The 16,163-nt window shown below is 41.6% G+C and overlaps 1 protein-coding gene across 1 annotated transcript in view; it reads left to right on the top strand.

The window, feature by feature from the left end:
• Positions 1-16,163, top strand: part of wu:fj29h11 (uncharacterized) — a 140,884-nt gene that overhangs the window by 83,485 nt on the left and 41,236 nt on the right. The window contains exons 24-30 of the mRNA XM_059653587.1: positions 5,386-5,505; positions 6,866-7,016; positions 8,747-8,859; positions 10,521-10,674; positions 12,760-13,008; positions 14,113-14,322; positions 15,166-15,344. Coding sequence (XP_059509570.1) covers positions 5,386-5,505; positions 6,866-7,016; positions 8,747-8,859; positions 10,521-10,674; positions 12,760-13,008; positions 14,113-14,322; positions 15,166-15,344 — 1,176 coding nt within the window. The remainder of the gene's footprint in view (positions 1-5,385; positions 5,506-6,865; positions 7,017-8,746; positions 8,860-10,520; positions 10,675-12,759; positions 13,009-14,112; positions 14,323-15,165; positions 15,345-16,163) is intronic.

Genomic DNA, 16,163 nt, shown 5'->3' with positions numbered 1-16,163 from the left:
CCTTCAAATAACTCCAGTTAAATGGTTGAACGTGAATTTCCTTTGACAAAACCATGCTGACTTTTCCCAGTTACATGGAGTTTTTCTGATTGTGCAGCTATAATCCCGTTAATAATGGATTTTCACACCTCCCTCACAGCAGACAGCAAGCTAACTGGACTGTTTCCTATTTTCTGCCTCTGTCCCGTCTTAAATAGAGGAGTTATATTTGCTACGTTCCCTCCAATTAAACCTTTCCAGAATTTTGGAACATCAACAAAGTCATATCTACCACTTTAATAGCAACTATCTTTAAGCCTGAGGTCGAAGACCATTTGGACATTAAAGTGTTGTCAGGCCACTGCTCCATCAGTTGCTTTGTACCATTTCCCAGGCTTTTCGTTCCTGGATTTATATCTATTACTGAAATGTGAAGGTTGAAGCAAAATATTTCTTAATTTTATCTGCCATTCCCACATTACCTACTATTAGCCATCCATTCTCACCTTCTAGAGGACCAACAGTCACTTTACTCACACTTTCTTTTTAAATATTCGTGGAAACTCTTGCTTTATTTCACATTTCCAGCTAACTTCCTCTCTTCTAATTTCTTTCTATTTTTCTAATTTCTTTCCCCTTGTTAACCTTTTTTTAGTCACTCTGTGCCATTCTTTACGTTCTGATAATAGTTTGATCTGCCACTCTTTAAGCAGTTTTCTGTGTTTTCTTTTAAAGTGTAACACTTTCCTAACTACTTTATTGAGCTACAGATAGTGCTTTTGAACTTTTCTTTTTAATAGGAATGTACCTGCTCTAATTATTTTGGAGTATCCCTTAAAGGGCTGCCTCCGTGGCTGTTTTAGTCTATCCTCTATCCTAATTGCCAATTCACTTCAACCAGCTCAGCTTTCATGCCCAGATAGCTGCCCTAATTTAAGTTTAAAAAATGAAGTCTGAGACCCAATCTTCTCTCTTTCAAATTGGTTGTAAAATACAGTCATGTTGCTGCTACCCAGATGTGCTTTAATGCTGGGATATAGCGGATAACTGATCTATGCCTCAACTCCATTGAACTACCGTTGCTCCATATACCTTAATATTCTTGTTTAAAACAAAAGGTCTGTTGATTTCAGTCTGGAAACTCCACATTCCGAGACTTCTCAGCCAGAAAATATCAGATTCTAATCTTTATATCATCTTTCAAGACCTTGTGATTTCCTAAATGTTTCACAAACAGTAGGATCAATCTGAAGCATATTTATAGTTTCATTAAGCATTTATAGTTGCATTAAGTGGTAGGACTTATTTTGAAGTCTTTGCTATTCCTTCTCTCCACATCTTTGTAACTTCTCACAACAGTTTGCCACCTCCCCAAGCCTCATGGATGGTCCCTATAACCAGTTCAGTTTTGGCAACTGTATCTTCCATCACCCAGATCCCACATTTTAGAATTTCCCCTTAAACCTTTCCACCCTCCCTTCCTTTTGAAGAATTTCCTGACAACTCACCTCTTTGTCTGAGTCACCTTCCTCATGTTTCTGTATTTGATTTCACCTCACCTTGGTGAAGCACTTTCAGGTAGTTTGCCACATGAAACATACTACTTCTTTGTAAGTTCATACTGTAAGAGCCAGGAGTTTGTAGCCTTGTTCCTGAACTTAGTGACATGTCTGCACCATGTACATCCACACAGCAAGGAAACCTGTGAACCCAAGAATTGTTTTGTTGACTTTTTAAAATCTGTGTCAGCTGACTGTAATACGCTGCTTTCTTAGGACCAGCGAAGTGGACGTGTTGTAGCAGAATGCATGTTCCAAGTACGTGCCTTGGTCAAACAACTGCGTTACTAGTACTTTGTTTACTTCCTGTTTGTTTAGTGGTTTTAGAGAAAGATCTTCTTTGAATGGTTGAAAGAGGGTTTGGCACTAATCTTGAGGGTGCTTGCATGAATAGCTAATTAAAATCTTACTGCAAATTTCAGGCTTTCCTGATTCTTTCCATTCCAGGACCTCATGCAACAGTTTTTAAATCCTTATTTGCTGTTGTGACTGATCAACAGTGACATGGCACAGACCACCTTAGTTTATTAGGTAACGTTACAGTAGAATAATTCATATGGTAGATTCGGATTGGTAATCAGATGTCTTTTTAGCCAAAGCTTTGGAATTATACTGCAGTCTCAAAGTTGACTCTGCTGAGATTTTTATTTGGTGTTCTTTTTCCTTGGCATTTGAAGTGGTTGAGTTTGTGCATAGCCTTTTTGGAAAGGCATATTTTGTATTAATTATCACTGTACATGTTTATGTGGCATTGTATTATTGTTGGTTGTGTAGCCCTTGAGTAAAAGATATAGAATAAGATTCTTCTTAAATCAGATTTCTCAGTGATGCTCCGTCTAGTGGTTGTAGTTTGAGAATTGAGCAGCACATCCAACCACAGCCAGCAAAAATATTGCGTTTTCTGTTGCAATTTTACTCGTTAATTGGTGTTTCATTTTCTGTTATTTTTCAAAACTACTTTTGTGCAACTAAGCATTAGTTTTGCGAGTAATGAGCAAATGAACGGAAAATTGCTGCTAAGCTACTAAGTGTAAGAAAGAATAGCAGGGGAGAGCCATTCAATTCCTACAAGCTTATGCTGCCTTCCATTAAAATCGTGGCTGAACTTTGCCCGAGCTCTGTCCAATGCAAGTCTCCATTTTTAAGTACAGAGCTCAATACTGCAGGGCTTTCCGACCCCTGCCAGTCCTTGAGACCTTTCTCCCCATGTTTCCACTCCCACACTCAATCCTGAAGCCCTCTGATTGCTGCTGTGCTCTGCATCTGTCCCCCTTCCTGCCCTCCACTCTTATCGTTACAGTCGCTGGTGTCCAGTGTCATCACTGGGGAGTTTCACTGTTTCTCTCTTAGCCTTGGCCTGAAATTGCACTGAAGGCTTTGGCTTCACCTGGTGGCAGAGGTTTGATCAGCGCAGGTAGTCCTGAACTTCAGCTGCCAGTAAATGGAGCCTGGGCAAGAAAAACTTCATCAGGGGAAGGTCATTTCAACACACATTAGTCAGTTGTCTCTATTGGCTGGTTTACGAAGTGGTGTGAGACCAACAATGTAGGCTCACTCCCTGCTCCGGCTGAAATGACTGCGAAGGTCCCACCTTCTCTCGCTGGTCTCTTGCCTTTATCATGGCGAGCATCAGCTTAAACTCATCACCAGTTGTCTCTCTGAATTGAGAGAGCAGCGCTATGATCCTCTGGGACTATGGTGCTTTTTGCCTTTACAGGACCAATATCTATGCCTTATTCCACTTTTTTTATTTTAGATGTTATTTTATTTATGAAATTAGGCATTGAGGAATGCACATTCTTTCAACATCATGCTTTAAAGTTGTTTTCTGCTGAAAAAAAAATCATGAAGTACCTAACTGTACAGTTTGTTTATATTTAATAATCTATTTTGCAAGTTACTTCTCCTTGAAACACATAGTACTGCACAGGTCCAGGTATGTTCCAACCTGTAGACTGTTTTTTTTCAATGAAGACATGTCTAAAGGCTCCTAAATCTGCTTTCAACATTGATTTCAGTGAAAAGACGTAATTCACTTAAAGTCATGATTTTCAGGAGCACAACCACGACAATAAGTAAAGGTTTACTACAGTTGTTATCCCAGCTCTAATCCTTGCAACTCCCATTAATTACAGTTGGTTAGCCTGAGAATTATCTGTTTAAACTGATTCACTGTTTTCTATTAGTTAGCCAATTCTGTATCCATGGAGTATTATCAGGAGAATTGGTGCAAAGTTGTAATGTCACTGGATGAGTAATTCAGATCCCTAGGTTAATATTCCAGGGGACATCGGTTTGAATCGCACCATAGCAGATGTTGAAATTTCAATTCAATCAAAAAGTAGAATGAGAAACTAACTTAATCGTAGCCATAAACCCCTATAATTGAGATGTTGTAAAAACCCCTCTGATTCACTGATGTTAGTTAGTGATGAAATCTGCCAGTGTTACATCTGGCCTACATGTGAATGTGGACCCAGATCAAAGTAGGTGCTGAGCTGCCCCCTGGTCAGATTAGGGATGGGCGATAAATGCTGGCCCAGTCAGTGATGGCCATGTTCCATGAACAAATTAAAATATATAGTGTCCTAACTCCAAGGGCATGGGATCATACCTTGTACAGTACTTATTTTAAGTGGCACTTACCAAATGTCTAAGGTTTTGGAGTAGATCTGTAGCTCAGCTTGAGGTTGGTTGGGTCGCCGAGCTGGTTTCTTGTATCACAGACGTTACATTACCGTGCTGGGTAACATTCTCAGTGCAGTCTCCGATGAGCTGGATTTTTTTTGGTTCTGGTTTTTCGGGAGTAGATTTGTAGCTCGGCCTGTGGGTGTGGTCTTTTGTTCTTTTGGAATCCATGGATTGGTTTCCCGTAATCCAAACTGCGATACCCAAGTCTGAACCTGAACCATCCACACTGTTCCTTTCACCCTGAAGGTGATGCACTTTGGGAGGAGTAACCGGAAGGCAAAGTACAGGGCTAATGGTAAGATTCTTAGTAGTGTAGATGAGCAGAGAGATCTCGGTGTCCATGTACACAGATCCTTGAAAGTTGCCACCCAGGTTGACAGGGCTGTTAAGAAGGCATACAGTGTTTTAGCTTTTATTAATAGAGGGATCGAGTTCTGGAACCAAGAGGTTATGGTGAAGCTGTACAAAACTCTGGTGCGGCCGCACTTGGAATATTGTGTACAGTTCTGGTCACCGCATTGTAAGAAGGATGTGGAAGCTTTGGAAAGGGTGCAGAGGAGATTAACTAGGATGTTGCCTGGTGTGGAGGGAAGGTCTTACGAGGAAAGGCTGAGGGAGTTGAGGCTGTTTTCATTAGAGAGAAGAAGGTTGAGAGGTGGCTTAATTGAAACATATAAAATAATCAGAGGGTTAGACAGGGTGGATAGGGAGAGCCTTTTTCCTAGGATGGTGACGGCGAGCACGAGGGGGCATAGCTTTAAATTGAGGGGTGAAGGATATAGGACAGATGTCAGAGGTAGTTTCTTTACTCAGAAAGTAGTAAGGGAATGGAATGCTTTGCCTGCAACGATAGTAGATTCGCCAACTTTAGGTACATTTAAGTCGTCATTGGACAAGTATATGGACGTACATGGAATAGTGTAGGTTAGTTGGGCTTGAGATTGGTATGACAGGTCGGCACAACATCGAGGGCCGAAGGGCCTGTACTGTGCAGTAATATTCTATGTTCTATGTTCTGTGAAGGAACTTTAATATGTTTGAACATGGTTCTTGAGTGGGAATGTAGAAAAGAGGTGGAGGCCATTCAGCCCGTTGTGCCTGCTCTTCTGGTCTTGTAACCCATGCCTTACTGAAAAAACAATTGTGTTCTGAACAGGTAAAAGGCCAGGATTTCTTAGTGACACGTCAAGATCTCAACAATAACATACTGGAGGTGAAACATAAAACCGGAACTGACCGATGGCTCGTGATCAAGAAGACTCTAGATGCGAGAAAGGCAAGTTACTCTCTGTTACCCGACTGGAACTGTGGCTGCCATGTGTGTGCAGTTTTAACTGTTCATAAAGGATTGACATTCTTCATTCTGAGCATTACTATGTAACAATACTTTGCTGCTTATTGTTAAGCTACGGTCAGATGTCACACGACACCAGGTTATAGTCCAAAAGGTTTATTTGGAATCTCAGAAGCTCTCAGAGCGCAGCCCCTTTGCCTGGTGCAGTGACCTGATGAAGGGGCTGTGTTCTGAAAGCTTGAGATTTCAAATAAACCTGTTGGACTATAACTTGGTGTCGTGTGATTTCTGATCTTGACCACCCCAGTCCAACACCAGCACCTCCACATTATTATTAAGATAGGATGCAGTTCCCCTGCTTATACAGCCCATATGTCTCACAGAATATCATATTACCTGGCAGACAGCCAGAACTGTTTCCTTTCAACAGTCCTTTTCTCAATTAAGAGAATTCACTGACATTGGGCAGTCCACTAGGTTCTTGTCCATTTTAAAAAGCTGCTTACTTTGCCACAGCATGCTGTGAGGTTGTATCAGCTGTTTGGACCAGACTTTAGTGTAGTTATCTCAGTGATGAGATTGAAGCTGAGCTGATAACCTTTATCAGAGGCAGTTGTTTAGTGGGGAGTTTGCAGGTTTAAAAAAAAACAGCATGTTTAACCTTTTGGTTTTAGTTGGCCAACACACATAGCAGGGAAATCATATTAACACCAGCGGCGTGGGAGAGATGGTGGGGCCTGCAATACTGCATTGGACAATGAGAAGTGATGTGACCTTTAACACAGATCAGCTACCTATCAGACATGTTTGGATGCCTTGTCTCAGTATATAGATTCTGCCAATTCATCTTGCAGACATAGAGGGTGAGGAATGGTGGGTTTTGCATCTGCTTTCGCCCTCTCATGCTCTGCATTTTCAAATCTCAGCTTTATTACCTAGGCGCAGTTCAGATAGAGGTTGGCGTTAGTCTCACTGGAAAGAGTGGAAGAATTAGGAGATCTGGAAGCTGATCCTCCAGCTTGTGTCAAAACTGGGGAGTATTTGGAAACTATTGCTTTGACAGTAATGGAGTCCACTTCCTGCTGGAACACAAGACAGACAAAGCAGAGTGTGCTACTTGTACAGCCCTTTCGAACAAAGTAATCTTAAATTGAGATAGTGTCACAGCGTCATACAGCACGGAAACAGCCCCTTTGGTCCAACCAGTCCATGCTGAACATAATCCCAAACTAAACTAGTCCCACCTGCCTGCTCCTGGCCCATACCCCTGCAAACCTTTCCTATTCAAGTACTTATCTAAGTATCTTTGTATGCTTTGAAATTGAATTTTGTCTGTTTTCAGATTAAAGACAATGTGGAACTCACTGAACTGGCTCTTGCCTTCAAACTTAACATGGAGAAGCGGAAACTGGCTGTGAGATGCCTGCCAGAGAAACAGCCTGTGTTTGCCTTTTTACCATTGAGGAGCTTCGGTTTCCGCTTCATCATACAAGGTATTTGTTTTATTTCACTTTTTAACCAAGGCTTATGTGCCAGAGTTTTCCCATTTCTCATAAAGCATGCAGTAACGTGGCAGAGAGTTTATAGAGCAAATTCACTGATGCTGCACTCAAAGGGACTCCAAGGAAGAGACTTTAGGTTGTCAGCTCTATTTTTGATCTTCATTCCTTTCAGGTAGAGCTCCTCACAGGAGTTAAGGATTGGTGAATTTACATCGTTAAAGTCTTAGATTGGCTTATACAAACCCATATTTGAATTCTGCTCTAGGTCTGTCTTGTAGGAAAAGTATAGCATGATACTACAATCTATCTCTTATGAGCACATTTAAGAAGCTCTGACAGGCTGCATTTCAAAGTGGCTTGTAAAGAATAAAATAATATTTGAATGCAAAATCTTTCAACAGGTAATACACAAGTACTTTACAGCCAGTGAGTTACCTTTGAGATGCTGAACTGTTACAGGTATACAGAATACGGGTAGCTAGTGAGCTGAATGCTTGATTAATTTGTTTTCAGTACAGAGGGAGTTAGCCAGAATTCCCTCTGATGAAGGGTCTAGGCCCGAAACATCAGCTTTTGTGCTCCTGAGATGCTGCTTGGCCTGCTGCGTTCATCCAGCTTCACACTTTGTTATCTTGGATTCTCCAGCATCTGCAGTTCCCATTATCTCTCTAGCCAGAATTCCCTGTTGCTTCTCAAGTCTGTCATCAATGTCTGCCATCTCCAACAATGCAGCACTCTTTCAGTAGTGCACTGAGATTCCACCCTGGATTGTGTTTGAGTACGGAACCCATGATCTGACTTTGTGTTACCAAATGAACCAAACTGAGACGCACTATCAGTAATTGGTGTGAAATCTTTTACTGTTGCGAATGTTGATGAGGAAACAGCAGGACAGGTTCGATAGATGTCTATGTATAGAGACTGAATCAGTGAAATAAATCAATGTCCACCCTCAACTAGTATTAATTATATCTCATCACTGACAGTAACTTTTAAGAGCCAGTTTTACAAGATTGCAAAGAAATGCCTCAAAATAAAAAAGTTTTGTTTCTGAGAATCCTCAGAAATTGATCATAAATAGTTGATCCCTCAAACAGGATAAACAACTCCACAAACATCAGTATTTCTACTTCTCAATGCAAGTAGCTGAACCAAACATTATTCTAATAACCAAGTCCAGAATTTTTATAGTTTCAGATTAGATTAGCTTTTGTCCAGTTATTTTAAAGCCAATGTGTAGAGTCGGTACATTGTAGGAGTACCTCACTAGTCTCCAAAATGGAGAAACCTAGATCACTCCATGCTGTCCTGGAGACAGAGTTGATTATATGTGCAGTGTGTGATGTGTGACTGCCCGTGGTTTGTGTTATTCCTGGTGAGTTAGCTGTAGTGTGATGCAGGAGGTTAAGGATGTTGAGGCTTAGAAAATGCACTTTTTTTTTAGAAATGGATAACTTACCATTTCCTTGACCTGACCGTAAATTTTGTTTCTGTCTTGTGCGGCCTTACTTCTAAAGTGTGTGCAACCTGACATGAATTCCTGAAGGAGACCAGCCTGGTGTCAGTCTGCACAACCGAGAGGGAACATCCCATCCTTCAGAGTGATCAGTGATTTCAGATTGGAGACTGCAGTGTGACTGGCTGCACCAATTCCTACTGCTTGGGACTTACAAGGTCTTTAAAAATTAAAAACAAACCCTCCTTCTCTCTCTTTACAATAGGTGGCTTTGATATTCCTTCCTCCCGTGAAGATATTGACCGTGACAGTCCCTGGAATCAGTGGCTGCGTTCTGAAATCCCACAGCTGTTTCTGAAAGCGATGGAAACATTCAATGTAATTTCTTTCTACTTTCTGTTAAATAATGTAGTGTTTACACTTAAAATGTTAAAATAGGAACCGATGATCTTTAGACTGAAAATGAACACCAGCCCATGCTGCTAGGTTTGAGTCAGTCCAAAGCCTTGATAGGTGGACAGGCTGTTTAATATAAGCCCGGTTTTTCACATATTCATAGAACTCAATTTTTAAAAAAGTTTGCATTTATATCCACTTTCTGTAACATCCACAGCATCCCAAAGATGTTTCTTAGCCTATAATGTACTCTGAGGAAGGTTTCCATATGCAAATTCACAACCAAGTGATAATGACCAGACACTATAGTGGTTATCTTGGATTCTCCAGCATCTGCAGTTCCCATTATCACGGACACTATAGTGATGTTGTTTGAAGGTTTAACTATTAACTGAGTCTCAGGGACTGACTCCCTGCTCTTCATGCAGGAGCATCTTCTAAGAGTGTCCTTGGTTCACTGTCTCATTAGAAAGGCACAGCATTTGACAGTGTAGCACTCCCGTGGTCCTACCCACATTTTTGCAATCTAGTCTCTAGCGTGGTACTGTCTGTGATCCTCTGTCCCAGGAGTGATTTTCCATAATTAGCAGCACAGTGGCTCAGTGGTTAGCACTGCAGCCTCACAGCGCCAGGGACCTGGGTTCAATTCCAACCTCAGGCGACTGTCTGTGTGGAGTTTGCACATTCTCCCTGTGTCTGCGTGGGTTTCCTCCAGGTGCTCCAGTTTCCTCTCACAGTCCAAAGATGTGCAGGCTAGGTGGATTGGCCATGCTAAATTGCCCGTAGTGTTCAGGGGTGTGTGGGTTATAGGGGGATGGGTCTTCCACACTGTAGGGAATCTAATCTAATTAGACACTAATTAGATCTAGTCAGGAGTGACCACAAAGATGGCTGCTCTGGGAAAGAAATATTACCCTGGTTTAGCACAACTGAAGAGACGTGTTACCTGAGCTGATACTTATACTGAGCACCAACAGGGAAACTTATATCCGTTCTTCACAACTGCCTCACCTTCCCTTGATTAGCCCACATATTACAATTCTTTATTAATTAAACCTTTATTAATTACAACTGAAATGCATTTACTTCTGAAAACACATATATACCTCTCGTCTGAAAGTTACGTCATTTTTAATTATGGATATATTTTAAGAATAATTCACAGCAAATAGTTTCTTATGTGTAAGGCAGCAAAGAAAAGTCAATGTGTGAAATTGATCTATTAAAGGAGAGTTTGATATATTGAGATATTCAAGAGGGCATTCGATGTTTAAAAAAATCAATGTCCAGTGTTACAGGGAGAAGCCAAGAAATTGACACTGAGTTGAAATCCTGAGAGACCGTGTGCAGATACACTGGACTGAATAGTTTCCTTCTGTCCCACAGCAATTCTGTGATTCTATAAGAAGAATTGCACTTGATCTGATGATTCGAGGTATATATTGTGAATCTGCCCTTGGGCAACAATAATGAAAATGTGTGGAGTTTATTTATGTATTTTTCAAATGGCTAGTGCTATATTGATTCATGTTTCGTTAACTATGTTATATAAGTTTTTGCAGGAAGATTTTTGTTTTATTTCTATTGTTAACTTAGATTAGTTTTAGTGTGTTTACACTATTTTTTGTTAATGTTTTAAACAGAACCATCCGAATTTCAAAGGACTAGAAGGTCTGTGCCACTTCCTGCAGTTTATTCCACTCCCTGATGAGATTTTGGATTTCTTTCAACCTGTTGCCGGGCAGATTATTCAGCTCCTTAAAGCACAGGCCTGTTTACCCACAATAGAAGACAAAGGTCGGAAAACTTCTTCATGCATATATTCGATCTGTTCATTGAATTAATACCTTATTAAGATTCAAATTATTAACTGCCTCCTTACCTTGTATGTAAGATATAGAGAGCTTCCCATGGAAATGCAGTGACCAAATAGTGTTTCTTTAACATTAATTTGTGCAGATGGTCCTTGTGAACTGACTAAAAAGAGTTAAAAATGTCACTTGGTAGCCCGTTTGGAATAAATACACCTGATTTAAGGATGAAAAGAACTCGGCTACAAAAGTAATGCTGTTTTCTAGAAAATTCTTCAGAGTCAGAGTCATCTTAAATGTCTTGAGGGTCCCTGCCTCTATCACCCATTCAGGCAGTGAGTTCCAGATACCCTCTTGAGTGAAAATATTTTTCCTTAAATCCCCTCTAAACCTCCTGCTGCTTACCTTAAAGCTGTACCCCTGATAACTGATCCCTGTACTAAGGAGAAAAGTTCCTCCTCATCTACTCTTTCTATGTCCCCCATAACTTTGCACACCTCCATCAGCTCCCCCCTCTCAGCTTTCCCTCACCAGCCTATCTAGAATAAAATAAAGACCTGCAGATGCTGGAGATCTGAAACAAAAACAGAAGTAACTGGAGAAATTCAGCAGGCCAGGCAGCATCTGTGGAGAGAAAGCAGAGTTAATGTTTTGAGTCGAAAGCAGAGTTGATGTTTCAAATTCAGTGAGCCTTCATCAGAACAGTTCTGAAAAAGTGCCTCCACACTCAAAACATTAACTCTGCTTTCTCTCCACAGTTGCTGCCAGACCTGCTGAGTTTTTCCTACAGTTTCTGTTTTTGTTCCCATCCTGTCCAGTCTCTTTATCGCTGAAATGCTCCAGCCCAGGCAACATCCTGGTGAATCTCATCTGCACCCCGTCTAGTGCCGTCGCATCCTTCCCAGAGTGGGGCAACCCTGAGATTACCGTGAAGCTCTGCCTTCTCATGCTCTCTCCCCGCCTGAGGTGTGGTGACCCTCGGGTTAAACCTCTCATCTCTCACTACAGAGAGAACAAGGCAGTGGTCCTTGGGGATTATGGTGACTTTATCTAATGTGGGGTGACCAGGAATTTCACATTTTACTCTAGCTGTGACCTGACTAATGCTCTATACAGCTTAATTATAACTTTCTCAATCTTCTGCCTTGACTAATGAAGGCGAGCATCCCATTGCTACTTTAACCATCTTTGTCTACATGTCCTGCTGCCTGCAAAGGTCTCTGGACATGCAGACCAAAGTCTTTCTGATCCTCTGTACTTCCCATGGTCCCACCATTAATCATATACTCCCCTGCCTTGTTACTCCTCCATAAATACGTTACCTCACACTTGTCAGGATTGAACTCTGTTTGTCACTATTCAGCCTGTTTGACCAGCCAGACTTATTTGAATGTTTGATTTTGGGACTAAGGGAGTCCAGTATTTGTTAATATCCTGCAAGCTGGACAAATCCAGAACAAACTATCCAGATGAGGACCAAAAGAACTGCGGATGCTGCAAATCAGGAACAAAAACAAAGTTGCTGGAAAAGCTCAGCAGGTCTGGCAGCATCTGCGGAGGAGAAAACAGAGTTAACATTTCAGGTCCGGGTCAATTCTGAGGAAGGGTCACCGGACCCGAAACGTTAACTCCGTTTTCTCTCCACAGATATGCCAGACCTGCCGAGCTTTTCCAGCAACTTTGTTTTTATCCAGGTGAGGGTTCAGTTTGCAGCTGATGAAGCCATTTCTTTCTCCAATCCTCCACCCTGCCGGTTCCCTCCCACCCTCCTGTCCTGGATAACTGCAAAATGGGAACATGTGTAAACAACTTTCATTCTTACAGTTAACAGATAATCCTTTGTTGTTCCCTGAGTAATCCATTTCCTGTTGATTTAATATTGCTAATGAAGGAACTGCCTTCCAATCTGATATGAATTGCCAATGCTTATTGGGTAGACACAGAACACCACCGGTAAACCTATACAAGAGGATTTATGACAAACATTACATTGTTTGGGGAATCAGTGACTGGTTGCCTGCCATTCTTTATAGTTGTTAAGTTAATCCTGTCTCCATTTTTGTTGTTGCAGATGGCAAGGCTGAATACAGATTGCCTTCCCAGATGGCTATAACACATGATACCTTGGTACAAGAAGTAATCACCCCAGAGCGCCTTCAGAAACATCTGAATCTGGCTTACCTGAGCCCAGTGGTACAGTCTGCACTTAATCCAGCCCTGGTTTCTGCCCTGGGGATACACAAACTCTGCAGCACCGATATTATTGCAGTCACAAAAGCCATTGCAAAGGAAGTTACAGAGACCAGTTCTGCTGTTAATGGTAATAAACTTGTCCTTTTTTAATCACAGTGGATTTTTATAAGTTGTTCAGAAACTGCAAAACAACAGTGTATTGTACCATGCTTAACCATCAACTAGCAAATCACAGCATGATGGTGAGTTACTGACATTTTCAGGTTGCCTCCAGTTTACCAGGAGAATTTGTGGCATTCACCCCAGGTACCTTTCCAAACTTTCACACACACATTGCAGCTGGTCTGCAGCCAAAGGTGGAAGAGAAGCTCAGCCAGCCCCTTCATTTTCTAAAGGAAATAAAAACAAATTTCCCTGAAGTAAATGTGGAGTGTAAGGCTAGTCTCAGTAGTGGTGCCATCACACTGTTAAAGCCACCTGGTTCATTAATGTCGATCCAGGGAAGGAATCTGCTATCCTTACCAGCCCTGGCCATTGTGTAACTCAAGACCCACAGCAGTGTAGTTGACTCATAATTGCCCTTGAAGCTGAAGGGCACTTAGGAATGGGGGAAATACATGCTGAACAAAGGAAAATGTGGAATCTTTGACAGCTTTGATAATCCTGGAGGTGCTGAACTGACTCAAGGAAACCCTGTTACTAACCACAAATAACACAAGGATGCTATAGTTTTATAACTTGTGGAAATTTGTATCTTTTACTAAAAATGCCAGGTTTTTAAAGAAAAACACAAAGTACTTGGACCCAAAGGTCTGACTGGTACTTTATCCACGGCTGTTGTATGTAGTTAGCTCATTCATGTCAGCCGTACAAATCTACTCAGACGCTAAGTCCTGTAGTCTCTTCCCAATGTGGAAAGCCGAGACTCATAATGCCGATCACCAGCAAGTTTTCAAATTCAAGAAACAATGTTCAGAAAATCTAAATGTACTTAACTTAACAGCTATTTCTTAAGGAAAATAAATTTCATTGGGGAACTTAAGAAGCTCAACATTGTGTCAAATTCAAAGACGAAGAATTATGAAGTTTAGAAGTAGCTCAATATAAAGCTAGTGCTCTCTTTACCCATGATGTAGATCAGGTAAGATTTTGGGAGGGACGATGGGAGAGTTTAAAACCTTGTCTCTGATTTTAGTTCAGATTTTAATTTCTTTTGCAATTTCTTTATCAGATGATGACATGAAAAAGATTGCAAAATTACTGGTGTGTAACTATCGCAGCCTCGAACAAGAATATGGGAATACAGATCAGCTCTTGGATGATTTGAAATCAGTGCCAATCATTCCTCTTGCTGATGGAAGTATGGGATCACTGAAAGGTCAAGCCATATTTTTCCCCCTCTATGATGAAGAGAATGAACAATTTGTAAACCGTGGGCTAGGTAAGGATGACTTGTGTTGTTGAAGATCCAATGCCAAGACATGTCTTAATGCAGTATTAGAACATAGAACAATACAGCGCAGAACAGGCCCTTCGGCCCTCAATGTTGCGCCGACCTGTGAACTAATCTAAGCCCCTCCCCCTACACTATCCCATTGTTTGAGAGAGGGGTGTTTTACCAAGATATTGTTCTGCTGCTGTGTGCACTTTCCCTCAATGCCCTCCACTTGGCAGAAGCCTCCAGAATAGTTTGATGAGTGAGCCCTGTCTGTTACCTGTTTACTGCAAGGTACCGAGGGCAGTAAGATGTTTTTTATTGTTGTTGTCCCCTTCTTGCTAAACCTGAGCATCACTGTTCTGCTGCTGTACTTGAAACTGTGTCTGATAAATACAGAACATGTTCTGCTGCTGTACTTGAAACTGTGTCTGATAAATACAGAACATGTTCTGTTGGCCTGGCTGCTCACATTAATACCCTTGCCATCAGCCTACCAGCAGGTGACCTATCCTCTTAAAAGGTGGCTGGGGTGTACTTTGGAATTAATTGGCTGTCAATCTGCTTCTTCCTGTGCCAATATGTCTGTTCCTGCTCTTAACGATGACTCGTCCTTGATATTAAAACGTGTTCAGCACTATCATTATCGCAGCCCCAGAACCACCAAACTGAGAATACTAAATCCTGTTTTCCCGGACTTAGAATACATTTAAACTTGGAAGCAACTTTTAAAGATAGGCTGAGTTGTAAGTTTAGAGTCACCAATCCTGCATTACTGCATTTTTGCTTTTTGAGATGATCTGCAGTTTGAAACTGATCCTAATCATCACTATCTGCTTTTGTAATCAGGTATTCAGGAACTTTATCGGGATCTGAAGACTGTCCACCCCAATGTGCTTACCTGCCTGGACAATCTGGGTAACTCCCAGGTTCGCAAACTTCTAGAAAGGATGGATCTTTATTATCTTAAACCAGAGAAAGTCATATTCGAGTACATTCTACCCACCGTAAAGGACCAAAAATGGAAGGTAAACTTTTCACTTTCAACATTGTCACATTTAGTGCCTGCTGTGCAAGTCATATTTTCATCACTGAATATAGAATCCTACTGTGTGGTAATAGACCATTCAACCCATCAAACCCACACCACTCCTCTGAAGAGCATCCCACTCCCTCACCTATCCCTGTAACTCTACGTGTCCCATGGCTAACCCATCTCACCTATGCATACCTGGACACTACGGGTAATTTCCCATGGCCAGTCCACCTACCCTGCATACCTTTGGCCTGTGGGAGGAAACCCGAGCTCCCAGCAGAAACTCCACACAGGCAGTCACCCGAGACGAGAATCAAACCCGGGTCCCTGGTGCTGTAAGGCAGCAGTGTTAACCATCGAGCCACCGTGCCACCCTAAATATGTAATTTAAAAATAAGGATGCCAAAAAAAGGTTCCACTTTTCGCACTCAAACCACCAATCCATCCTTATCTCATTTTCCTCTCCAAAATCTTTGATATTGCTATTGCCTCTTGCCCGGAATTCCAGTTTTGAATCCTTACAGTGAAGTTTTTGCTTGTGTCATGGTTTTGAAACTGTTTATGGCAAAGTTACAAATCTCGATCTACCTGTTTAATCGGGGTAAACTGTCATTCCGAGTTCTGCTAGGCACGTTCACGGCCGCTGATGCACTACCTTCCTCCAGGCCTCTCCCCCAAACCCACATCAGATTCCTCATGTACATTGATGACCCCAGCCTGTACCTCAACACCATTCCCTCGATGCCTTCACTGTTTCTTTTATTTTTGTCAGACAACTTGTCCACATCCGCTACTGGGTGAGCAGAAATAT

Source organism: Stegostoma tigrinum, chromosome 22 (genome assembly GCF_030684315.1).
Source record: "Stegostoma tigrinum isolate sSteTig4 chromosome 22, sSteTig4.hap1, whole genome shotgun sequence".
NCBI lineage: Eukaryota > Metazoa > Chordata > Chondrichthyes > Orectolobiformes > Stegostomatidae > Stegostoma > Stegostoma tigrinum.
Note: the sequence above shows the minus strand (reverse complement) of the source record. Positions and strands in the feature narration are given on the sequence as shown.